At 37.1% G+C, this 25,857-nt stretch overlaps 1 protein-coding gene across 1 annotated transcript in view; it reads left to right on the top strand.

The window, feature by feature from the left end:
• Positions 1–25,857, top strand: part of COL3A1 (collagen type III alpha 1 chain) — a 37,408-nt gene that overhangs the window by 10,105 nt on the left and 1,446 nt on the right. The window contains exons 4-49 of the mRNA XM_084778273.1: positions 130–243; positions 1,493–1,564; positions 3,338–3,391; positions 3,845–3,898; positions 5,361–5,414; positions 6,564–6,617; positions 6,778–6,831; positions 7,262–7,315; positions 7,700–7,744; positions 7,874–7,927; positions 8,409–8,453; positions 9,054–9,107; positions 9,612–9,710; positions 10,210–10,254; positions 10,366–10,464; positions 10,653–10,706; positions 10,824–10,931; positions 11,676–11,729; positions 12,274–12,372; positions 12,700–12,753; positions 12,882–12,980; positions 13,245–13,298; positions 13,402–13,455; positions 13,767–13,820; positions 14,360–14,413; positions 14,882–14,926; positions 15,441–15,539; positions 15,626–15,733; positions 15,974–16,027; positions 16,609–16,662; positions 16,745–16,798; positions 17,424–17,477; positions 17,862–17,969; positions 18,230–18,283; positions 18,546–18,599; positions 18,789–18,950; positions 19,061–19,168; positions 20,041–20,148; positions 21,226–21,279; positions 21,363–21,470; positions 22,334–22,387; positions 22,835–22,942; positions 23,177–23,230; positions 23,324–23,431; positions 24,177–24,468; positions 25,424–25,611. Coding sequence (XP_084634399.1) covers positions 130–243; positions 1,493–1,564; positions 3,338–3,391; positions 3,845–3,898; positions 5,361–5,414; positions 6,564–6,617; positions 6,778–6,831; positions 7,262–7,315; positions 7,700–7,744; positions 7,874–7,927; positions 8,409–8,453; positions 9,054–9,107; positions 9,612–9,710; positions 10,210–10,254; positions 10,366–10,464; positions 10,653–10,706; positions 10,824–10,931; positions 11,676–11,729; positions 12,274–12,372; positions 12,700–12,753; positions 12,882–12,980; positions 13,245–13,298; positions 13,402–13,455; positions 13,767–13,820; positions 14,360–14,413; positions 14,882–14,926; positions 15,441–15,539; positions 15,626–15,733; positions 15,974–16,027; positions 16,609–16,662; positions 16,745–16,798; positions 17,424–17,477; positions 17,862–17,969; positions 18,230–18,283; positions 18,546–18,599; positions 18,789–18,950; positions 19,061–19,168; positions 20,041–20,148; positions 21,226–21,279; positions 21,363–21,470; positions 22,334–22,387; positions 22,835–22,942; positions 23,177–23,230; positions 23,324–23,431; positions 24,177–24,468; positions 25,424–25,611 — 3,663 coding nt within the window. The remainder of the gene's footprint in view (positions 1–129; positions 244–1,492; positions 1,565–3,337; positions 3,392–3,844; positions 3,899–5,360; positions 5,415–6,563; positions 6,618–6,777; positions 6,832–7,261; positions 7,316–7,699; positions 7,745–7,873; positions 7,928–8,408; positions 8,454–9,053; positions 9,108–9,611; positions 9,711–10,209; positions 10,255–10,365; positions 10,465–10,652; positions 10,707–10,823; positions 10,932–11,675; positions 11,730–12,273; positions 12,373–12,699; positions 12,754–12,881; positions 12,981–13,244; positions 13,299–13,401; positions 13,456–13,766; positions 13,821–14,359; positions 14,414–14,881; positions 14,927–15,440; positions 15,540–15,625; positions 15,734–15,973; positions 16,028–16,608; positions 16,663–16,744; positions 16,799–17,423; positions 17,478–17,861; positions 17,970–18,229; positions 18,284–18,545; positions 18,600–18,788; positions 18,951–19,060; positions 19,169–20,040; positions 20,149–21,225; positions 21,280–21,362; positions 21,471–22,333; positions 22,388–22,834; positions 22,943–23,176; positions 23,231–23,323; positions 23,432–24,176; positions 24,469–25,423; positions 25,612–25,857) is intronic.

Raw genomic sequence — 25,857 nt, forward strand, 5'->3', positions numbered from 1 at the left:
ATATTTATCCCCAAGGACAGATTATTGTACTAATATTTAATTTGATAAAACATTGAAGCAAATTCCTAATAATGACTCTGGATCACTTCCTGTTTTCCTGTTTTGTTCATTTTTGCCTTGTTTTGTTAGGGTCCTCCTGGCATTCCCGGGAGAAATGGCAGCCCTGGCCTTCCTGGACAACCGGGTCTGCCTGGTCCACCTGGATCCCCTGGAATCTGTGAATCATGTCCAACTATTGGTCAGGTAAGAAACGACAGAATTAAATCCTCCTCCATAGAAGTGGCTTAGCTCATCTTTACTCGGCCTGTATTACATCTCACAACGGTAACTTCTGCGCTCTGATTTTCTATATTTAATAAATTACAATTTGTTAAATATAGAAGCTGCTATATGCTAAGCATCTGTATGCTAAGAGCTTTTAAAAGGATTGCACTTTCCACTACCACCATGTACTATGATTGCCACTATATCCTTCTAAAGTGTCCCAACTTCTTAGCATGTATATGTTATACTCATTCTGTTTGATAAATGGGCTATCAGCTCCTAAAATAGTTAACTCACAATATGTAGAAAGTGCTGTTTTCCCTAATCCACTCCTAACACAAATCAAAGCCTTGTGTATTAAGCAGTTGACCACTCCAAAACTGCTTATTGAATTCAGGTAAACAGACTTGCCTGTGTTTCTGTAGCTGCTTCTGTTCAGACTTAAAGACACACCTTTCTCCTTCTGAGTCAGGGCAACCAATCAGTCCATAGATAAAATGAATAACCAAGCATATAAAGTTCAGCTGCATAGGTTTAGGTGAACTTAGAGAATTATACAAACCAACCAATTGTTATTCCAAGTCAATTCATCAGCAAGGAGCTTCCTGGAACTCAAATGGAACCTAGCTAGGCCTAGAACTCAAAACAAGCTCTCAAATTTTCTGATGTTTTTCTTTGTTTGCAGTGATTCAATGCTTATTTGGGGGATTCAGCTTTTATTATATTAATCAGAGGCCACATATCTGCACATATAATCAATGTATATATGTGTATGTATAATATATATATGTATATTTATATATGTATAATTTTATTGGCCTCCTGAAAATGGAATTTACTACCTCATGTTTAGTTGGAGACTAAAGATTTGGATTCTGTGACTTCAAAGTTCTTTTGTTCTCAAATATTCAATGATTCTGCATGTAATGTTATAACAGTTATGCGGAAAAAAATGGTTTCAGTGATAGTAATTGAGGTTAGATTAAAGGGGCAGTTTCCATTTAATACAGTTGGTTAAAATCTTCATACATCATACAGGAAAGTATTTCTGTAGCATGTCTAATATTTAAAGTATAAAAGGACACAATAAGCAAGATATACACCGGGCATGCAGAAATCCATCAGTGAGCAGTACATGTTGCATGCACTTATTCTAAATGCTTTGGAAAAGAACTATAATCTTTGTATTAATGTCATCTTCTCTACATACTTGATCTTTCTGCTACAGAACTATTCTCCCCAGTTTGACTCATTTGATGTCAAGTCTGGAGCAGGAGGAGCAGGTTATCCTGGGCCAGCTGTGAGTACAAATGTTTCTGAGCATTTTCAAATCTGATCTAGCCTTTTGTTTCTTTACTCTTGGGTGATTTTATCCTTGAAACACAACTTTATCATGGAATTGTGCAAAATGGTTCATTGACTACCAAGGTTGGAAGAGAAAACAGCAATTTGTTCATGATTCTTCTATCCTCACTCATTTCTTCCTTGTGGCATTTCATGTCATGCCTTATTACTACTACTTCATGCCCACCTGCCCCACGGGGCCATGCTCGCCTCACGTATTGTCTGATTGAATGTAGTTTTGCTATGGCATGTTTCCACTTTTTCATCTTCCTACTCAATTTGCTCACCATCTTTTTTTTTTTCATCCTTGTGTTCAGTGACTTACATTCTAAATGATGGCTTAAGTCATGAATGTTCAATATCACAGTCCATTTTTCCTCCACATTTTAAAACAAGTATGAATACTTTTAGAAATCATTGATCTTTTATGCTCAACTACCTTAAACAATTCCCATTCACCTTGACCATGAAGAAGTTTTCAAATGTAAACGGCCTAGATTTTAATAACAGAAAACAGCAAGAAGCATTGATAGCTGAATTTGACGTCATCTATGTTGGTGACTTTTGCTTTGGAATAGTTCTCAGGAATTACAATAGTTTTGAAGCCCATAATTCACTACCTGTAACAGAAACACCAATGTAACTAAAAACAATATGGAAATATATCGTGGCCTCTAAAGTTAAAGAAAAAACTTTTGTCAGTAGGTCCAAAAGACCTGCTAAAGCATATTATAATTTGTATTATGGAAATTGAAAAAATACATGTTTACAACTTCCTACAGTTCTGATATTATTTATTTGAAATATTCGAAAATCACACAGAGAATCAGTTATTTTGTGAACATTGGTTATTACTACACTCATGTTATAAATCCTCATTTAATATGATAGATGAGACTAAATAAAACTACTATTTATTGACATTCCAGAAAGATAATCTAAAATTAATTTAAAATTTGTTCTAATTCAAAACTTAGAAATAGTATACTACTGGTTTTCTAGTTTAGTGTCCATTTCTGAATGATAACTACATCAATTTGTTTTAAGTTGTAAGTATCACATGCATAGTGTGCATGTTTGCAACGAAGTCCTTACATCAACATGGCTGTGATATATCACTATAGTTATAAGGTTTGGAGTTGATTGGCCTGGTTATTTTAGAAACTGTGTCATAAGAAGTATATTACAAGCCAGACGATGGTGGCGCATGCCTTTAATGCCAGCACTCGGGAGGCAGAGGCAGGTGGATCGCTGTGAGTTTGAGGCCAGCCTAGTCTACAAAGCAAGTCCAGGACAGTCAAGGCTACACAGAGAAACCCTGTCTCAAAAAAAAAAAAAAGTATACTACAAAGATACTTTTCACATTATGCTTATCCAAAAGACAAGATCATTTGCAATGCAGACAGGTATCAATGAAGTATTAAGAAGCTTGTCATCAAAGTTTATACTGATTCCTTACCCTCTGAATTTGCTTTCTTAAGAGTTAAGATTAACATTTTTTAACAATAATCAGTAATCTATATTGACACTCCAATTCATCTGGAGTAATGTATTCATGCGAAACTCTTTATTGGAAATCTCACAGAAGTAAGCATACTCAGGTTTGTTATCAGATAACAAGATACAGTTGTGCATGCTTTAAAACATGTGGGCATCACGTCTGAACAGACGTCACCTGGGCAATGTGCTTCACATTTCTCTGTGCTTCTCATTCAAATTTACATTCCAGGGTCCCCCAGGCCCCCCAGGTCCCCCTGGCTCTTCCGGACATCCTGGCTCCCCTGTAAGTATAATTCCTACCGGTGTTTTCCTCTTCATAAATACATGAATCAAAATAATGTAAATATGGATATAGCTCAGCCATTTCAACATTCATAATTCCAAATAAAGAAGTTGACACCAAGAACTGACTATTTTTAGTTGTTACAACTCCCTATTTAATTCACTCTCCAAAAATTATTGGCAATTAAACCCTTAGTAAAATTAAAATTTGTGTTTCCTTTATACACAATAGGCCTTTGAATTAAGAACCATTCAATTTCAATTTTAATTTCAATGAAAAAAACTCTAATGGAATATGTTATCTTTATTCTGATTTTGTTTTAAATCATCATAAACTATAATAAAATGTCTGCCTACAGTCACTAACCAGGACTCCTTACTATCCTCTAGATGTAAGTTACTTATGTGAAACTCTCGTTACTTTAAAGACATTTACACTATTATTCTATTTTAGGGTTCTCCGGGATACCAAGGTCCCCCTGGTGAACCTGGTCAAGCTGGTCCTGCCGTAAGTAAAACTCAAGTATCACTGAGCACACTGACAATTCACATCCCATATGAAATCTAGTATCAGTTCCCAAAACATTCATGGGATCATTTAGAGTGTATATTATACACATCCTTGAAATTTTCCATAACTTAGGATGTTTGAGGTGTTTGAGGTGAATTCAAAGATCTTAGAGATTCCTGACCAACTATCCACGAAAACCATTCACTTCTCAGAGTTAATAGAAAAGCTCTTATCTAGGAAATGAGGTGACACTCATGTCAGTGCATTAGGGAGGGAGATAGGACAGATAGTTCACTTCACAAAATACTGCCTGTTATAGAACCAGTTCTTCCAAAGACATATTCTCCTCCCACACTTCACACTTACATGCTCTCAGGTTGACAACCACTGTGGTAGCCCAACGTCTGACAAAGAACTAAAAGGGAGAAGTCAAAAGCCTGTTTAAGAAAGTTTTTTGCATTCCTTATCTCGCTAGAGTGTAGAACTGGCCTCATCACAATTGCATTTCTGCTCCATCAAACTGTGAAAAGAAGTGACAGCATTTGCAGGAAACTAAAGCTTATTAACAGTTATTGTTAAAGGACCACAGAGACTTGTAGACTTCGAAACTGATATGTACCACTGATAGTTACGAAAACTTGTTTGTCTACGGGGCTTTAGAATTTTCATGTTGCTAGAAGTGTTTTAACTAGCCAAATCATCCTTTATTGTATTTTTGAGGTCATGAAGCTATCATCAAATATTTTTTTAAATATGAATTATTGATAACTTGGAGTGTAAACTGGTTGTATTTTAAATATAATCAAAAGCCTTCTTGTTTCTAAAGCATAAAATTTCCTGCACTTTGGGTTGATCCTTGTGCCACAGATGTGTTGTATTTACTATTCTTTTGCAAATAACTATCTTAAATTTTATTAAACATATCTATATATGAACGCATTTCCTAATGACAAAATTTTTCATCTTGTTAACTCCTTATATTTTGCAAAATAGGCAAATTTTACCTATACGTTTTATAATAAAAATAAAAATTTTGGAAAGAAAGAGAAAATACATGTTTAAAGTTTCCTTGTATCTATTCTACCACTGTGCCTATATGCATACATACATCTGCATATAGTAGGAATAAACATAAGAATCTTCTAGAATCATATGTTATATAGATATACAAAAAGTAAAATAAATGTTATTTTAATACAATATTTAAAAATATTGAGAATTGTATGTGTAATCACTCAAAATATAAAAGTAAAAATACATATACTTTGTATAAAATAAAGATATATGATAGTTAAAATTTTAATCAAGAGTAAAAGTTAAATGTAATGAAGATATATTAAATCAGTGTAAATTTCAGGAAGTATTTCAAAGGCAGGTTTCCTTCCAGAATGCACTTAACACACAACAACAAAAAGTAACAGAAATTTTCATTAAATCTGCTTCTATTTCCTTATTTAAGGGCCCTCCAGGTCCTCCTGGTGCTATTGGTCCATCTGGTCCTGCTGGAAAGGATGTAAGTATCTATAGGCTGAACAGAAAAATAGCAAAACTCAATTTGAATGATAAACTGTCTATACTGCATGTCACTGCAGAAGAATCTTAGAATAAAAACCTTTTTTAAAAAATGTACCAAATAAACATTTTCACTCATATTAATAGTTGGGAAGATTCCCCACCGCATTTTATTTTGGATGTTCTAGCTTTGAAATTGCATTCCTTAAGGGTTATAGTTAACATAGATCAGTACTTCTTATTGCTTCTATGGTAATTTTATGGAGAGTTATGGTCTCTTGGTGCAATCTTCATTATAAATCTTGTAAAACTCATTATATCTCTGAATCACTGTGTGAAGGGATAGTTGGGTGTTTTTCTAATTTTCTCAGGATAGTATTTTCATATCTAAATATTAATCTCTGTATTGTACTTGCAAAGTTATACATTAGTTGGTGAATTCTAAACTAATAGAACTCTCAGGTGCACTTCATTTCATTCCAAAGTAACAAGATTTTTTTTCTTTTGGTTTTTCAAGACAGAGTTTCTCTGTGTAGCCTTGACTGTCCTGGACTCATCGTGTAGACCAGGCTGGCCTCTAACTCCCAGCAATCCCCCTGCCTCTGCCTCCCAAGTGCTGGGATTAAAAGCATGTGCCACCACCACAAGATTTTTTTCTTTGCACGCTGTCATAGAATCAATATATTAATATAATTAATTTATAAGCATAAATGTATAAATATTAAATCTTTTCTTTTTCTTCATTTAGTCTTCAATGGTAAATTCTTTTCATTGACTTAGGAGAGATCCAAATATTTCAGGCATGCAAGATGTCTGCACTATTTCTTCATAGGTTTATGTCAAGGTGGGAGGAGCCTCCCTCTGACCTCCTATTGAGAAAACTGATGTCACATTGAGCAGGTGACACTCACCTGTAATCCCAACCATCTAGAGGTGGGAATGGGAGATTCAGGAGCAAAGAAACAGACAGGGTTATATACAGAGATTGTGTCTCAAATGAAAAAATAAAAATAAAAAATAAATAAATGGATAAAATCTGATCTCACAATTATATGTTCAGTCCAACCAGACTGAACTACTGAACTACTCCCTAGTTGCACCACATTTCCTTGTATGTAAGCCTTTATGTATTCTTCATTTCTCTGTCTAGGGAGAGTCAGGGAGACCTGGTCGACCTGGAGAGCGTGGACTGCCTGGACCTCCAGTAAGTCTTCATTTGGTAAACTTGATAGAGTAGTCACAAGTACTTTAACTTCAAAAGTGCATAGTCCAATTGAGCTAAACATTATAGTAACTGCATTTTATAACAAGACTTTGATTTTATTTGAATGTTAACTAGCATCTTTCCCATGTACTACCTTTAGGGTATCAAAGGCCCAGCTGGCATTCCTGGATTCCCTGGTATAAAAGGACACAGAGTAAGTGGCTCTAAGCCTAATTCTTTATTCATGTGCTTAGATATAGTTCATAAGTATACAGAGCACCTTTATTTTTAACAAAACATTAGGTAAAATCATTCCAATTTTAGGATATGTGCTGCTAAAGTGAGCACAGTAAAACCAGTCAATCTCAGAATCTCGCAACCTAAGAACAAAAATCCACCAAACTTCTATACTTAAGGCAACTTTCTAATCAGACTAAATTGAACTTTCTCGTTAGTTTTAGTTATTTTTATATAAAGCTATGCCAAATCTCTTCAGCTGTTCAAAAACAAACTTTACATTGTTTAAATTATTATAGATAGTCATATATAATAAAGACCACTAATGAAAATTTAATGTAAAAATTACCAACCTTTCTCAATTCTTAACAAACTTTAATATTTTTTCTGTTTTTAAATTCGTCTAGGGCTTTGATGGACGAAATGGTGAAAAGGGTGAACCGGGTGCTCCTGGACTGAAGGTGAATGGCAGCACACAGTGTTCCTGAGTGAACTCAGCGTCTGGAACTATGCTAAGATTTATTTATTTGGTCCTAACTTTGTCTCACAACCATTCTTTACATATTCGTCATTTTTGGCATAGCCTCTTACAGCACCCATGGCAGCTGATACCTGAGACTCTGGCAGAGAAATCGTTGCACATACCAATGTGACTCATAAGTAATGTGCTTAGTCCTCATGCATTTAAAATGCAGAAATTTAAATATCTGACAATTTCAATTCAATGCTAACAATAGTTTGATATTACTGAAGCACACACTTTTTCTTAGCATTTTCTAAGATACAATACTTGTAATGTCAAAGTGTCTCATACAAAATAGTAGTAACATTTTGTATTTCTCTAGGGTGAAAATGGTCTTCCTGGAGAAAATGGATCTCCTGGCCCCATGGTAATTGTTTCCTCTCATGTAAATTTCAGTATTTGTATCAACCATCCAACACCATTGTCTTTCTCCTTTCCAGATCTTCTCATGTATGTTAGGTTGACAGTAAGAATATACTTTCAATTTTGCCTGCAGGGTCCCAGAGGGGCTCCTGGTGAGCGAGGACGGCCAGGCCTTCCTGGAGCTGCAGTAAGTATTGCCACGGTGTACCCACATGAAAGTGGAAGTTGTCTTTCATGGAAAACTGCTTCAAATTCATCTTAGACCAGCTTTGGGCATAATGGTATGGAAAGGAAGGTCATGCATTTCTCTGCTGAACATTTAGACTGGTGTTGGGGCTCAGTTTCATTCATTCATTACAGCCGTACATCCACATTCAATTCTAAAAACCCAGAATCCAGGCCTGCTACACCATACCAATGTGATGCCTCAACGTTCTAACACTGACTTTAAAAATATGTGATTAGTATAATTCAATTCAACTGAGCTTTCACGGTAGTTATAACATTACTTGTAATTAACCTTTTGTAATTAATAAACTGAGACAAATTTCTCTTTCTGCAATGTATTTGAGGAAAATGTAGTGTAACTGATCTTGCGTTACAGTTATAACATGACTTTTAATTAACCTTTCATAAGGAAAATATTTAAGACAGACTTTTCTTTTTAGGGTGCTCGAGGCAATGATGGTGCTCGGGGCAGTGATGGCCTACCAGTGAGTAACTTTGGATGTAATCCTCCTTTATTCCACAGTGCTTAGATATTGTGTAGTGTATATGATATTATCCTATTATTATTATATACCAAACCCATGTTGCCTCTTGATGGCTGTTTTAAACTTTGAAATGGAAACAATTTGTAGGCCCAATACTCAATAGTATTCAACAAGATACAATTCAAACGGATACTAACCTTACAAAGTACACATCATCCAGCCATGTCAAGTATTTTCAGTTATATGCTGGCACTTGCATTTAATATCCAACATTGCACATGCCAACTAAGAGACATGGAAAATAGATGGTGATAATATCTCTACACTGAAAAGAAGAGTACAAAAAAAAGTACAAAATCCCGCACAGTCACAGGATTTATGAAAAAATGGAGGATGTTCTTGCCTCAGATTTAACCTTTTCTTACACAATGTTTCTCTATAGAATACTCATGACTGAATGGCAAATGCTATTTAATATTCATCGTGGACTCTGTTTTTTACACTGTTCATGTATCATTTCTTAGAAGGTGTCATTTGATGATTACTCTAGATGTTCAGTCTAACAACTTTTATTACATGCAAATTGTTCATTGTTTTCAGGGTCCTCCCGGTTCTCCTGGAACTGCTGGATTTCCTGGATCCCCTGGTGCTAAGGTAAACATGTTGTGCTTTAGAAGAATGTGCAATATATTATTGACAAAAATGCACTGGATTGCTTCTCATGGTTGACTTGTAAAATAAGCAGATGTATATTTTCATCTACAGAGAACTTAAAAGCCCTAATCTTGTCTTCTGTCTCTGTCTCTCCCTTACTCTTCCTCTGTCTCTCTCACTCTCTCCCTAGATGATAGATAGATAGGTAAATAGATATAGAGATATGAACGGTTTATATATTATTATTAGCATTCTACCATCATCCTGATCTCTCTTCTGAGGGCTCCTGCTTTTTCTCACGGCCTTTCTGGGAAACAGGTAGAATATGGGCAGACTCATATCTCCCTTGTTCTCTGTTCTTATGATTAATGATCCTTTGTTTTAATTATAGTATATACTCATGGTACTATAGCTTTAGGAAAATAAGTTTTAACAGACCTGGGGGATGATCTAAGTTATTAGAAGTGGGAAGGAAAACTGGCAGGTTCTCATTTGACTCTTTAGGGTGAAGTTGGACCTGCAGGATCCCCGGGCTCAAATGGCTCTCCAGGACTGAGAGGGGAACCTGGACCACAGGGACATGCTGGTGCTCAAGGGCCTCCCGTAAGTAGCAGATAAGACCGGAGAGGAGTCAAGTTGCATCATCGATGCATGCTTCAACACTTTTGCCAGTCAAAATGGCTTCCTTGAAAAAGTGTAGTTTCATGCTCTACCACAATTGAGTTTTAGGGAAAATGGTATTTTTAAGAATTGTGTGTTATTATAGAATTTATGAATTTTATATTTACATGATACAGGGAAGAGAATGAATAGGTTAGTAACCCAATGCTTTGTTGGTTGCTTACACTAACCAGCAACCAGAAAATAAACAAAACCAAAACCTCTTATTTCTGTACTATTTAGTAATTTCTATCAAGTACATATTATATCTGACTTAATTCATAATTTTCCTACCATTGTATGCTTTGCTACAGTTGGAGAAATAACATATTCTCTACAATACATAATACCTGTCAGTAAAAATATTCTCTAAACAGAGAACTCCTAATACACGCGCTCTTGGCATTTCTGCTAATATGCTTTTCTTACTTTGTGTGCCTAGGGCCCTCCGGGGAATAATGGTAGTCCTGGTGGGAAAGGTGAAATGGTAAGTGGCTTCCCCCACAGCTCATCCACACGCAGAGGAGTTATGTGTTTAAGCCAGAGAGTAGAAAAGAAGGTCCGTGCTTGGCTAATGATGGTGAATGTGTTGTTTTAGGGTCCAGCTGGCATTCCTGGAGCCCCTGGACTAATGGGAGCTAGGGGTCCCCCTGGACCAGCTGGCACGAACGGTGCACCTGGACAGCGAGGTCCTTCAGTAAGTTGTTCTCTCCTTCAAGGTCAGGAAGTTTATGTCTAACTCTCACAACAAAATATTACTATTCCATTGGTTCCTTTTCAGTTTAGTTTCTATAACTCTCCCTCTAGCTGTAGAACACCCAGCTACTTATGATTTTGTTAGTCAAATCCTCGTTGTTTTTACATGGAGATTTCGCTTCATTTTAGGGTGAACCGGGCAAGAACGGTGCGAAGGGAGAGCCAGGTGCTCGTGGTGAACGGGTCAGTACTAAACCAACACGCATGGATACTCAAAAAAAAAAAAAAGCATCACAGTGAGAAAGTGGTGGGTAAAAGTATCTCAACTCTAAATTTAGTCACAATTCTTTATGTTTTTAGGGGGAAGCTGGTTCCCCAGGAATTCCAGGAACTAAGGGTGAAGATGGCAAAGATGGATCACCTGGAGAACCTGGTGCAAATGGACTTCCAGGAACTGCTGGAGAAAGGGTAGGTTTCCAGGGTTACCTGTTTCACCTTCAGGGTACAGTACCTTTCATCTGCTGCTGCTGCTTCTGCTCCTCCTCATGTTGCTGTTCCTCCTCCCCCTTCCTCCTGCTCCTCCTCCTGCTCCTCATTGGAGACAGGGTCTTACTTATACACTAGGCTGGCTTGGACCTTGCTCTGTAGCCCAGGCTAGTCTTAAACTCATGGCAATCTTCCTGTCTCATCTTGCCCCAGTACTTCGATCAGAGATATGAACCACACCAGTTTAAGAGATTTTTTTTAAAGCCTGTAATGGTGAATTATTATTTTCTTTTTACATTATCTCACTACAGTCTTACCTCAAATTTAGGGATTATTCTAACTCTGTCTCACAATCATTGAGATTCAAGGTGTGCATCCCCACGTCCTTTGGCCCATTGTTTTTCTTTGAGTGCCCAATTCAAACTTAAAACCCCAAAGGCTTTCAGTTTTCTTATTTCTGCTTTGTTTGTGCATTTGGATGATTGGTTGTCCTATGATGTAGGGTTTTTTTTTTCACTGTTTAGGAGTTTAGTTTTGACTTTTGCTTCATTTTTTCAGTGCTGGGAACTGCCCCCATGACCTGTACTTGATGGGCAATGCTCCACCACTAAGTTAATCCCAACCTTCTGTTTAAAGATCTTAGCAACATAAAGATATCTATATTGCTGCCCATTAATTATGAACAAGTTGAATTATACTTAAATATTTGACTGCCATTGCTTTTAGGGTGCTCCTGGCTTCCGAGGACCTGCAGGGCCCAATGGCATCCCAGGAGAAAAGGTAAACACTCCCAAATACTATTACCACAAATAAGTATTTCTTCTGTATGTTATCCCATTAAAGGCAGTATAGATATCTGAAGGAAATGTATCAGAATAGCAAAGCACAACTCATCTCCTCATGACTGTTGTCCCTACTTCAATACTGCCTGGGCTTGGTGATAAACTCCATTCACTCCGTTTAAGTCAGTGAATGAGAAACAGCTTATCTCAGTATCACTGTGACCACCACAGAAGACACCTGGAAGTGCAGTGAAGGCCCTAAAGTAACTTCTAATCATTAATGGTGCTTAACTTTAAATATGCATGAATATATAGTAAAGTCCAGTTAATAATGTTGGCTATAAACACGAGATATTCATCATGGTTGCCTCAGTTATTTTCAAGATGATATTCCAAACTAAAAAAGATGATCTTACAGAGCAGAACTCAGCAACACCACAACAACTCCTCTGGAAGGCAAATAACTCCAGTAGTTCTAGATTAAGTATTGTCAGCGTCTAAGTCAGTCAAAAATCTCTAAGATTTGTTATCTTCCAACGTAGGGTCCTGCTGGTGAAAGGGGTGGCCCAGGTCCTGCAGGGCCCAGAGGAGTGGCTGGAGAGCCTGGCCGAGACGGAGCCCCAGGAACCCCTGGAATAAGGGTAAGGAAACATATGTGTTTGAGCAAAACAGTGATGTGGTGAGAAGAAAGAATATAAACTGATGACGTATTGAGGACACCTTTAACCAGACAGTACTTTCGAGAAGGCTCAAAGCAAACAAATCAAATCTCTTTAAGAAAACATAGGACAAGTCAGAGCAAGGAAAAAAAGAAAATTAAACATTTTACTAAGATACATTTTTAAACAAAAAAAGTGGGGTATATTTACAAGGCTTCATATATAAACATGGAAATTTCAAAGCTGTGCAAATAAAGTATGTAGTGCTTTTTCATTTTATGTCATCTTACTTCTATGTTTTTCATTTAGGGTGTCCCCGGAAGCCCAGGAGGACCAGGCAATGATGGGAAACCAGGACCTCCCGTATGTACAATTATGACATTTCTTTTAACAAGCCCGGTAGTAAATGGAATGAATACTTTGGCTCTGGCTGAGTTTGTTATATTATACTTTGTTTATTTGTTCATCAAGGTAGATGTTTTTCTTACTAGGGAAGTCAAGGAGAAAGTGGTCGCCCTGGTCCTCCTGGTCCATCTGGTCCCAGGGGTCAGCCTGGGGTCATGGGTTTCCCCGGTCCTAAAGGAAATGATGTAAGTTCTGTCACTAATTTCCTCAATAAATGCTTGACAGATGGGCTTTGGCTTCTATATGAAAGTGCAAAGAGACCTAAGACTTAGCCTCTTCTTCAAACATGAAAGAATATGCGAAAATTGAGTAGCATATAAAAAAAGAACTAATCGATAACTGGCTATGGGTGGATGTGTATGATGTTGCTTTGTAGGAGGACCAAAAAATGGGCTTTGGACTTTGGTTAATGATTTTTTGACTATGTAAACCCTTTCTCTTTTCTTTAGGGTGCGCCTGGCAAGAATGGTGAACGAGGTGGCCCTGGAGGTCCTGGCCTTCCAGTATGTGGCTTTTGTTTATTTTTGGGTTCTAATCATTTCAGTCATCTGCAGTCTCAATGATCCTTTATTACATGTATTAATTCTGTTCTCGTCACTGTTGTAGGGTCCTGCTGGAAAGAATGGTGAAACTGGACCTCAGGGTCCCCCAGGCCCTACTGTAAGTTTCATATAATTGAAGATAGAGGTGGGATAGAGAGAGAACAGTGTCAAGACTCAGGCCACTGTATCATAATATTTCACCAAGAAGTTACTAGACTTCCTTACTTTATTTTTATGTTAAATGCTAATATTAACTATATGTTGTACTTAGTTTGCTGTGAGTATCTTCTATACTCCAAGCTTTCCCTACTCTTAATATTCCTATCCTTTAAAATAAGTAGTAGGCCTGCGTAGAAGTGAACTTCAGACTAACTAAGAAGGGATTCTGCAATTTTTCAATGGAATATATAATTGTGTTTCTCAATATAGGGCCCATCTGGTGACAAGGGAGAACCTGGATCCCCTGGTCCACAAGGATTGCAGGTAAGAGCTTATTCTTCAAATGGTATTAGCTTTTAACAGACAATTCCATATTTCCTTTTCACACCTATTTTGGTTGCATAAATATATTTCAGCACTTTTGTGACCGTGCTACAGGTTCATGTGAAACTTAATTTGTAAGCCTTTCTTCCATCCTGAAATAAAATGTTAATAGTAGTTTCTTCTATGGCTATTCTAGAATGCACATGTAAAGTTATTAAAAATGTATTAAACTCCTATAGTTCTACATGTACACACTTATTTTATTTTATAATAAAAAGGTCCATATAGCTATTTCATCTGCCCTTATCCATCAGCACACCTGTACATACAGAAAACAAAAAATATAGATATGATCACAAGTTTGTAAGACAAAATAACTATGTTCTATGTGTCACTGGTTTGAATAGGGCAAATATTTTGTACCTTAAAATAAATAAAAATCATGTCATGAACTACCTTATAAAACATGTTTACATGTAAAAGGCTTTCACAAAGTCATAATTGAAGTGATCACACAGTGTAATTCTGCTGATTCATAGGGCATACCTGGTACCAGTGGTCCTCCAGGAGAAAACGGGAAACCGGGCGAAGCAGTAAGTTTCACATTATTTTTAAAAAATTAACAATTCAATGAAAAAATAAAACTCATCTATCTATTATTAACTTTGTATGTGCTAGTAGCTGAGTTTTGATTGTGCAGATCAATTGACAGCGTGCTTGCTAGCATGTATGAAACCCTTGCTGAGATCGCTAGCAGAATGTTCGTGTTTCCTTTAGAGAGGTGTGTAGGGCTATCAGAAGTTCAAGGTCATTCTTGGCTAAATTAGTTTGAGCTACATGAAACCCTGTCTCGGAAACAACAACAAAACAAAGATAAATTACATATAATGCCACTTACACAGTTTAAATTTTATAAAAAACAACAGAATTAACTATGGTGCATAGATAGCCTCAAGATTTAAACAATTGTACAATATATATGCATGGCAGATGTTGAGGTTGCTTATACCTGTGTAATGCGTACTGGAAAATGCTTACCATAAATGATGTTGACCTCTTAGGGCCCAAAGGGTGAGGTCGGTGCACCTGGAGCTCCGGGAGGCAAGGTAATTTATTCTTTGACATTTTCAATATGTTATGGAGCAAGTGACTAAAGGAACTTTTTTTAAAAAGTACATTAAAACCAAAACTTCTTTGCATAGAGTCCCAAAGCAAACTGAAAGCATTTTCAATGCATTGAATTTGCTCCACTGAATACTCTACTTCAATAACATTAATAAGCATCACAGACTGAGCCACTGGAGGCGAAACACTACTGATGTTTCCCTATAGAGAACTGTTCTGGTGGGAAAAGTGTAAACATTATGTCTATGAATTATAACAGTAATTATTTTAAAAGACACTTCTACTTTAATCAAGACAAACACACATTTTATTTTATACATTCTTCAAGATTCCTGTTCTCAAACAACTGATCAAAGATTTATACTCATAAAAATTTCAAAACTATTAAGAATTATAAATTAAAAACCTAGTAGATACACTTGAAATTATATAGTTTGCAGTGCTTTTCTTTCTGAAAGTGTGAATCTAATGCTGACACTACATTTTCAATATTAGGGTGACTCTGGAGCCCCTGGAGAACGTGGACCCCCTGGAGCTGCAGGGACTCCTGGACTTAGAGGTGTAGCTGGACCCCCTGGCCCTGAAGGAGGAAAGGTGACTGTGGTTTCCAAATCCCCTAGATTGTAGAAGATGCTCTTCAAGTGCTTTCTTGTCATCCTCCACATGCCTCTTCATTGCAGGGCCCTGTTGGTCCTCCAGGTCTTGCTGGTTCTTCTGGTCCTCCTGGTCTACAAGGGATGCCAGGGGAGAGAGGAGGTCCTGGGAGTCCTGGTCCAAAGGGTGAAAAGGTGCTTATTGTTTTATCTTGATTCTATTATAAAACAGACCTTGTAGATTAAAGAAAAGCTGCATTATTAGAAACTATTTTCAAAAATATTATTTTATTCTAAATGAAATTTGAGATAGAGTCCTATAAAACTATTACTAAAAATACCAACACCAATCCCATAAAATCCTGAGAGTTGTTCTTCTCGGTCAACATTCGCTGAGGATGTTTTTGTCTGATGACACTGGCTTCTGTTTGGCAGGGCGAACCAGGGGGTTCGGGCGCTGACGGAGCTCCTGGAAAGGATGGGCCAAGGGTGAGTATTCACACTTGTGAGAAATGAACCTTTATTATATGCGGTGTGTGGTATGCCCTACTTCACCCTTCAATAGTTCAAGACACTATTCTCATTTAATGAGACCAAGTGTCATCATGTTCTGAACATTAAAGAGACACTAGCCATTTGACTGTTTAAATTCTTATCTTGTATCTATCATTCCCCAAGGATGGAGAGAATCCTTACTGATAAGATAAAGTCCAGGAATGACTATCATAATGTATCAACAAAATCAAATAACTAATATTGCTAAAAATACAGTTTTAGAAAGATATTACCATAATATCTTATATCACATTCTATTTATCTTCTCTGATAAATGTGAAAAAAAGAATGAATTAATGAACTCAGTTAACTAAATTACCTTGTATAATCATTATCACAGACTAGTGAATTTACTAGACTCTTATTTTTATGCATAGCAATGAACATGCCATTTGATCCACGAGAGAACAAAACCCTATCCACTTTAATAGATAAATGTCTGTACACTCTACTTGCTCAATAAAAGAAATCGTGGGCTTTCTTTTTTTCAAAACTAAAAACCCTTTTCTCTGCAGGGTCCTGCTGGTCCTATTGGTCCCCCTGGCCCAGCTGGTCAGCCTGGAGATAAGGTAACCACACTATTGGAAACCAAAATAAATCTTTTACTTAATAGCTACAGAACAGTGACAACATCATTTGATCTTTTCTCAGGGTGAAGGTGGTGCTCCTGGACTTCCAGGTATAGCTGGACCTCGAGGTGGCCCTGTAAGTGTTAAAGTCATTTTCAACATACTCCCAACCCCACACAGGCCATAGCTTTGTTTTAGTAGCTTCACTCCTAGAACTCTGATCCTTGTTCTGTGAGTTTAAAACAATTTTTTAAAATGTTAAAAAACACATGAGATTATCTAAAGGCACCTTATTCCCTGAATAACTCTGGGGAAAGTACATAATTTGAAAAATAGTATGTATTTCTAAATGAGCATTTCTTAAACTTTGCCAAAAGCTTCTTCCAAATCAAAAATCATTTGCCTTTGAAAAAGCCTGATATTCAAGACGAAGCTACAGCAAGTGTGGTTTTTTAGATGTATTAGTTGATGTCTTACCCTTTTGCCAAATTTTAAATACTTTATACTTAGAGGTTATATATTTAAATGTAGTAAGTGTCTGAACACTTTGAAGATATATTCGTTGCAAGTGATGTCAAGTTCAGAGACAGAAGGAATCAACAGTCTTAGTGCTATTTCTTCTTTATTTTCATAAGTAAAAAGATTTCTAGGTTAAGCTATGTGTGCTGCGTTAGCACGTTTCCCACTAAAGTGAAATTAGACGTATAGGCCCCTGTGGGGAAGGCCTCCTCCACTGGGACTAACAGTATCTTTTCCTTCAGGGTGAGAGAGGTGAACACGGGCCTCCCGGACCTGCCGGCTTCCCCGGTGCTCCTGTAAGTATGGGCGTCTAGCATGCATGTCACAATGCCCATTTTATCTTCCTTCTGAAAACTAGCAGACCCAAGTTACTCTGGTTCCAGTCTTTCTTCAGCCACTTTACCCTGCAAAATTACTTTATCCCATTTCTAGACATCTCGAACATCTATCTTCCTTTATGCTTAGGCAACAAGGCAAAGCACCATCACGATGCTCTTTGTTAAGTTCACAGCCCTCGGGAACACTTTCTCTCTAATGGCAAATCATATTTCTTTTCTTACCACAGTAACATCTTTCCAACTTTAGAAAAAAAAAAAGGAGCTATGTTCTAAGTAGAAGGAACGATAAGCCAAGTGTCTGTGAAGGATAAACTCACAGTCTGTCGCTGTTGCTATGTGCAGGGCCAGAATGGTGAACCGGGCAGTAAAGGAGAAAGGGGTGCCCCTGGTGAGAAGGGAGAAGGAGGCCCTGCCGGAGCCGCAGGACCCCCTGGAGGACCTGGACCTGCTGTAAGTCTTATTGCTAAACCTTCCAGTAAGACATTTTAGCTCATTAGTAATTTAATATTTCATGTATGATTTTGTACTTTGATATATATAATCAATAGAGTTCTTAATTTCAATTTTGGCTTCAGTAGTTTGAATATCATCATAGGTGAGCTATTTTAATCTCTTACAGGAGCATTACTGGTTTCCCCATACTTAATGCTTTTGTCAAATTTTAATTTTGCTGCTGTACTCAATATGCCTTTCCTCCCCTTTATGTTTAGGGTCCCCCTGGTCCTCAGGGTGTGAAGGGTGAACGTGGCAGTCCCGGTGGACCTGTGAGTACTGATTCTCTTAACTATCACACTATGAACTGTTACTGAACAGATTTATTGATTCCAATCAATGTAAAGGCACACTAGAGCCACAGAACATGACAGTCAGTCTTTGGTAGTTATGTGTAAATTCAAAGGAGAGCAGGCAAACCATAAGTGACTTCAAGAAAGAACTCGGTTACTGGTTCATTACTTATCTTCATATTTGAGTGTTTACATTTCTGTGTTCTATTTTGCACTAATGAGTATACTGCCATCTCAACAGGGTGCTGCTGGATTTCCTGGTGGACGCGGTCTTCCTGGTCCTCCTGGCAACAATGTAAGCTCTTTCCGCTCTCTTTTCAATGTACCTTACAGAAAGACTCCATAAATCTAGGGTTAGAAAGTGATATTTTCATATCTATCAAACTTTGCCATCTACAAAATCCCATATAAAAATTGAAAATAAGTAAAGGGCGAAGAAAGCAAAAAAACTTTTTAAGTATGTTTAAATTTCAATTATTTGCAGGGTAACCCAGGGCCCCCAGGGCCTAGTGGTGCTCCTGGCAAGGACGGCCCTCCAGGTCCTGCAGGTAACAGTGGTTCCCCTGGAAACCCTGGAATAGCTGGACCAAAAGGTGATGCTGGCCAACCTGGAGAGAAGGGACCACCTGGTGCTCAGGGTCCTCCAGTGAGTTCTTTTGTTGTTTTATTGATAGACCATATATTCTGATTACAAATTTAATAAGGGAAATATAACCGGGTAACAATGAGCTGAATCTTCCTTATCTATTGCAACAGGGATCCCCAGGTCCACTTGGAATCGCAGGGCTTACTGGAGCACGAGGTCTTGCTGGACCCCCAGGCATGCCAGGTCCTAGGGGTAGCCCTGGGCCTCAAGGTATCAAGGTAAGTGTGGTCATTTTGCATTGGAATTTTGCTTTCCCTCATAGGTATAGGGATTTCTTCACTGTATTAGATATAAAAAACTTTCTGGTCAAGATGTAAATTATCTTTCTTGACACTTTGGGGTTTGCAAAAACAAAGTTTTTATTAAATCATTTCAAAACAAATAGACAATGCAAGTGAGGAACAAGCCTTGAATATATACGCAAATAAGCCAACCTCACAGAAAAACAACATTGCTTTCTCAAACACCATTGTTGGGAAACCTGTGAGCATTCTTTAGTTTGTCCACTATAACTTGAAGGGAGAAATTATTTCAGCTCAAAAATATCTGACACTGTAATTGATGCTAATTGCCCACCCCTTAAAGTAACTTGCTCTCTTGTTTTCCTCTCATTGATATTAACATAGCATAATATTGCTTAACATCTGAAGTGTGCATTCAGCAAATAAGTTTACAAAATTCCGTTCATATCGGATTTCATAATATGACACTTTGTGAACCCTTTTCCAAACTATGTCAGAAAATAATAACAATAAATTCAACAGTCATTAAATATCTAGGAAGTGTCTTGATTGTAATGGTCACCGGGGTGATTGTATAGCATGATTTTTCTCACTGTATTGAAAGTTTCTGTTCCTCATAATCAAATGTCTTTTGATTAATACAACATTTAGCTATTCTGAATCCCTGAACAATTGGGAAACTCCAAAAATCTTACTCTCTCGTTTTTCCCATATAAAAGGCATAGTTTCAAGTCATTAAAAAAAAAAAAAAAGAGTACAACACATTTCACCCTCCAAAATAAAGCAATCTGGTAACACCCCATAGTTGGTGTCATAAAGCGAAATGCCTTTTATTTCTTATTCCACAGGGTGAAGGCGGAAAGCCAGGAGCCAGTGGCCATAATGGGGAACGTGGCCCTCCTGGACCCCAAGGTCTCCCTGGTCAGCCTGGTACAGCTGGTGAACCCGGAAGGGATGTAAGTCGCAACTCAGGAAAAGTGTTCAACCAGTCAGCTAATGTTCAAATTGTTTAATATATTGTCTCTTAAGATTATATTTATTAATTTGTATGTGTTTTTGTGTATACACATGAGCACATAGGAGCCATGACATAGAGGTCAGAGGATAACTTTCAAGAGTCAGTTCCCTCCCTTCCACCATATAGCCCCCAGGACATTGCACTCCAGTCATTAGGCTTAGAGGCAAGATCCTCTAACCATCTCTCCAGCCTGAAATTCAAGTATTGAAGAAAAGTCCACTAAAAATTAATGTATGATATATATATATATATATATGTATATATAAAGACTGATTGTCAGAGAGGTAAGGAGAACTAGGTTACATGGACATGTGTTTCCCGTAAGATAGAATAGTATAAAGGTCTATGTTTCATAATATCTACCAATAAATTCATTAATGAAGAAAATGCAACAGCTATCTAATTTAGGAAGCAGGTTAATAGAATTACAAGATACTATTTTGTATAAAAATGTTCTTTATTCCTTTGTGATTATTCTTAATTTTTTAATTAATATTTTATATTAACAAATATATTTTAACAGGGTGGTATGTAATTTTTGAGAGATGTATTTACTGTGGAAATATTAAACAAAGATTAATTTTAGATTTCCATCATAAATTTAGGTCTCCGTTTTTCAAAAATTATTTATTAGCTGTATTGGAAATACCACTTTAGGGTTTTTTTTTTAAGTAAGTATTCTTATATTGCCTTGTGAAATTTTAGCAAAATAGAAATCCTACACATCTGCCGAAGAATTGTGGTTCTACAAAAACCTAAGCCACATTGTAGTATATGGAATGCTTGCCCCCAAAATCAACTTTTTACTTCTACTGGGAGACAAAGGCAGCAAGGGAATGGGGACATGAGAGGAAAGGAAAATTTACTAAAGGATCCTTTGTTCAAAACTACCATAATGGTGTCTAATATTTGTATACAAATTGGAAATTATCTTTAAAAAGAGTAAAAGGCTTGCATAGTACTTGGATAATTTCAAGTCATCTGCTCTCCCGCTCCCCCACTCTCTTATAACCAGGGAAACCCTGGATCCGATGGTCTGCCGGGTCGAGATGGCTCTCCTGGTGGCAAGGTATGACAAAATTTCGTACAGTAGACTAAGTAACTATAGCAGATGGCTGTCATACTTATGTGACATCTGTGAATTTGTTACAGGGCGATCGTGGTGAAAATGGTTCTCCTGGTGCCCCGGGTGCTCCTGGTCATCCAGGCCCACCTGGTCCTGTTGGTCCAGCTGGGAAAAGTGGTGACAGAGGAGAAACAGTGAGTTCCAATTGCTGCTTCTCTCTGTATGTGCCCCTGTCCCTCAAAAAGAGGCTGGTGTGGGGTGCTAGGATGTTACTCCTGCCTTGATGATTTCTGTCAGTATTACCTGAGGCAGCTTTCTGTTCACAGTGGGAATGCAGTCAGACTTAACAGAACTCTTTTCCTACTCTCTCTCTCTCTCTCTCTCTCTCTCTCTCTCTCTCTCTCTCTCTAATTAATTTATTCAGATTACATCTCAGTTGTTATCCCATCACTTGTATCCTCCCATTCCTTCCTCCCTCCCACTTTCACCCTATTCCCCTCATAGACCTCAGGGGACCTCCTCCCACACTTTATGGTGATAGGCTATCAAGTCTCATCTTGGTAGCCTACTTGTTTCTTTGAGTGCCACCAAGAGGAAGGTGTCAAATATGGGGCACCAGAGTTCATGTCAGAGTTAGTCCCTGCTCTCTGTCCAACTGTGGAGAAAGTCCTGACCATTAGCTGCATCAAAGTAGGGGTTCGCCTGCTTTCTTTGTTTAGATTCCCATGTAAAGATGGAGGAAGGGAACAGATTATGAAGGATAAAGCAATATTAGTTTTCAGTAACAGTATGTGTATTATGATCAAAGCATAACGAAGCCAGTAATTTTTCAAAGAAAACTATTTTCATTTTGGGAAAACTTCAGAAGTGTTTATTGTATTACATTTTAAAATTTAATTACAATTTTAATTAATCCATTCTACAATATATATTTCTCTTCCCCCATTACTCTCTGATCCTCCTGTCCTCCCTACATACTCAACATTTTGAAGTGGAGTTGAATCAGTAACAGTGTTCAGTTCAAGTGCCGTAACTGACTTGCTTGTTTGCCTCCTAGGGGCCTGCTGGTCCTTCTGGTGCTCCGGGTCCTATTGGCGCTCGGGGTGCTCCTGTAAGTATTGGACATTTGCACTCTTGTGCTCCAAAACTCACTTAAAAGTATAAGAAACATTCTGTTGCTTTCTGAAATGGCTAGAAAATAGTTAAGATGACAGAAGAAAGTATAAACTTTCTTTTGATGATACAATTCAATTTCTATCGGTTCCATGCAGATGATATAGGCATCATTTGTGAGGACTGCAGTTATCAGTCCAAAATTAAAGCAGAAACATTCTTCAGTATTTCATTTGTGAAGTGTGTTTTGATAGGAATTTATAGCTAATGGAATCCTATACAATGTAATACATTTATTACTTTAAATATAATAGAATGATATATAATATTATTATAAAGCTAATGGAATTCTGTAGCTTATAACAGATTTATTATTATAAATTCAATTTTACTTTCTCAATATGTCTATGTAATAAAGACCTTAATTTGAAACTTATTTCTATAGGGTCCCCAAGGTCCACGAGGTGACAAAGGTGAAACTGGTGAACGTGGCTCAAATGGCATCAAAGGTCATCGAGGGTTCCCTGGCAACCCAGGTCCCCCGGGCTCTCCTGTAAGTGCGTCCACTGTTAGAAGCTCTTCTTCATAGCATGAATAATGAAATGAATTACAAGAGATGACACATGAACTCAAGAGCTTATTTGAAATAATAGTTTGTCATGGAAGAGTGACACGAAAGAGAAATGCTTATTTTATTATGATCATTTCATTCAGCACTGATCTTAAAGAGTCCCTTGTCTAAGTCTGGATAGCTCCTCACTGGTCTCTCTCCCTTCTTGCTTTCCAGGGTGCTGCTGGTCACCAGGGTGCAATTGGTAGTCCTGGGCCTGCAGGTCCCAGAGTAAGTGTCCTTAAGTACATCAGAGAATGCATTTTGAAAATGTTTACACTAGGAATAAACTCTGGAATTATAACATCATATTCATCTCTTAAGGGACCAGTTGGACCACATGGACCTCCTGGAAAAGATGGAACGAGTGGGCATCCAGGTCCAATTGGACCTCCAGGACCTCGAGGAAACAGAGGTGAAAGAGGATCTGAGGTAAGACATTGCTTACATATACATGATTTAATTTGTTGCAGTATAATGCTTCACCAACATTGCATTGTGTGTAAACAGAGGTAGACAGTATACTCGCTTACTTTAGAAAATGAAAGTTGATTTAACACATTCTTGACTTTTAAGACTTTTTATGCCACAGTAACATGGAATATTTCACACATACACACACACACACACACACACACACACACACACACACACACACATATACATAAAATTTCTGCCTTGCTACTGATAAAATTATGCCTAATGCCTTCATACGCTACAGTTTGGAGCAAATGTAATAACAGACCATTGTACGGACAAGCATATATGTAACAAATTAAAAACCTGTAAGTCACTAGAACAAAGATAAAAAGATAATGGGAAATTTGATCCCAGAAACTAAACTCCTTGTTTTATTCCCTCTCATGTCAGTATTTGAATTGTGCTTTCTGGGCTGTTTGCTTACATCTTGCTACATACAGAGGAAATGATTTAGTTTGTGCTCAATCCTATTATTCTTACATAAGAAGAATGAAATATCTTTTTGTAATAAATCATATGTCTTATAAATTGACAATCATCGGACTACAAAATCTTCCAGATATTTTTAATTAAAGTAATTATGACAACATAAGTGGATTGCTGATAGTTAATTTTCCTGGACGAGTGCATCAGTCCTTCAGTGGAGACCCAAAAACAAAACAAAACAGCTGAATGATTCATATTTTCACTTACACAGGGCTCGCCAGGCCACCCTGGAGCTCCAGGCCCACCCGGACCCCCAGGTGCACCTGGTCCCTGCTGTGGTGGGGGCGCTGCCATTGCTGGAGTCGGAAGTGAAAAGTCTGGTGGTTTCGCACCGTATTATGGAGATGACCCATTGGATTTTAAGATCAACACTGAGGAGATTATGTCTTCACTCAAATCTGTTAACGGACAAATAGAGAGTCTCATCAGTCCCGATGGTTCTAGGAAAAACCCTGCTCGGAATTGCAGAGACCTGAAATTCTGCCACCCTGAACTCAAGAGTGGTATGTTCCAGTCTTTTTCGCTCGTGGCTGTTAACCTACAGAAAAATATGCTATATTAGAATTTGACCAAGAAAACGTTTCTGATGGAAAATATTTTGAAGCCATTATACCATCAAAACGTTGTTAATTGAGCTTAAAATGCTTGATATTAAAGAGGAAAAGCAATATTTGAAGTATTTAAAGTAAGTGTATTTAAAATAAGATGTAAGTAACTACAAAATATTTCAAATACAAGAAATTTTAAGGACAGTTTTACAGAAAATTTAACACAAATATTTCTAAATAACAAAAACAAACCGATTCAAATTATCAAATGACATGTATCATTTTATTCCCATGATTAGATATGAATAATTTATTGTTTTGAATATTTGATTTTGATTTTGGTCATATTTTGTATTACATATTCATTAAAATTTATTTTAATAAACTTAATGATTAAATTCAAACTTCTTTCTTAAATAACTCATGCTTTTATCCACTATGGCATGTCTAATTTTATTTTCATTACTGACAATATAGTTATTATATGAAATTAGTTGTTATATTTTCACATTTTGAAATATCACTTCAAAATTCTTTGAAGCTTTTAAATATCTATATAGACCACAGCTTTTACTCAGACTAACTTCTGGGCATTACTTAAAATAAGAAATAAGTATCAATTAAGTTAAAATATGATGCCATAAATCTGGATTGATATTATCTTTAAAAGATAAGATTTAGACAAATACAACACCATCAGTCAATGGTAATAATGTATTTTTTATTTTAGTGCTTCTGTGGCTCTTAGTAGGATTTTACTTCAGAAATATCGACCAGTTATGCTATATATTCCATATAAATACATTAGTCCTCAGTACCCAGAACCAAGTAAACAAGCAAATCCTCTGATCCAGGCTCCACTTCTGAATTTTATAACTAATTCCCATTATCTTTTTTGGTGACTTTTCAGGAGAATATTGGGTTGATCCTAACCAAGGTTGCAAGTTGGATGCGATCAAAGTATTCTGTAACATGGAAACTGGAGAAACATGCATAAATGCAAATCCCATGACTGTTCCACGGAAGAACTGGTGGACAAGTTCTGGTGCAGAGAAGAAGCACATTTGGTTTGGAGAATCTATGAATGGTGGTTTCCAGGTAATAATAGATATACTTTTTAAACCAAGATATGCACAATTACCTGATTTTTCCTTCTTTTTTGTTCATGTTAACTAAGAATACCCAGAACACTTGCATGGTTGGAAAAACTATTATGCCTATAAAAGGTTAAATTATACTAGGTCAGTTGAATTGAGCATCTTTCTTTAACTTGCTAAGGCGTTTACCTCTGCATATGAACAGGTTATAGTCCAACATCCATGCTAGAAGTGCACAAGTCCTGTA

Source organism: Acomys minous (genome assembly GCF_964271855.1).
Source record: "Acomys minous genome assembly, chromosome: 4".
Classification (NCBI taxonomy): domain Eukaryota; kingdom Metazoa; phylum Chordata; class Mammalia; order Rodentia; family Muridae; genus Acomys; species Acomys minous.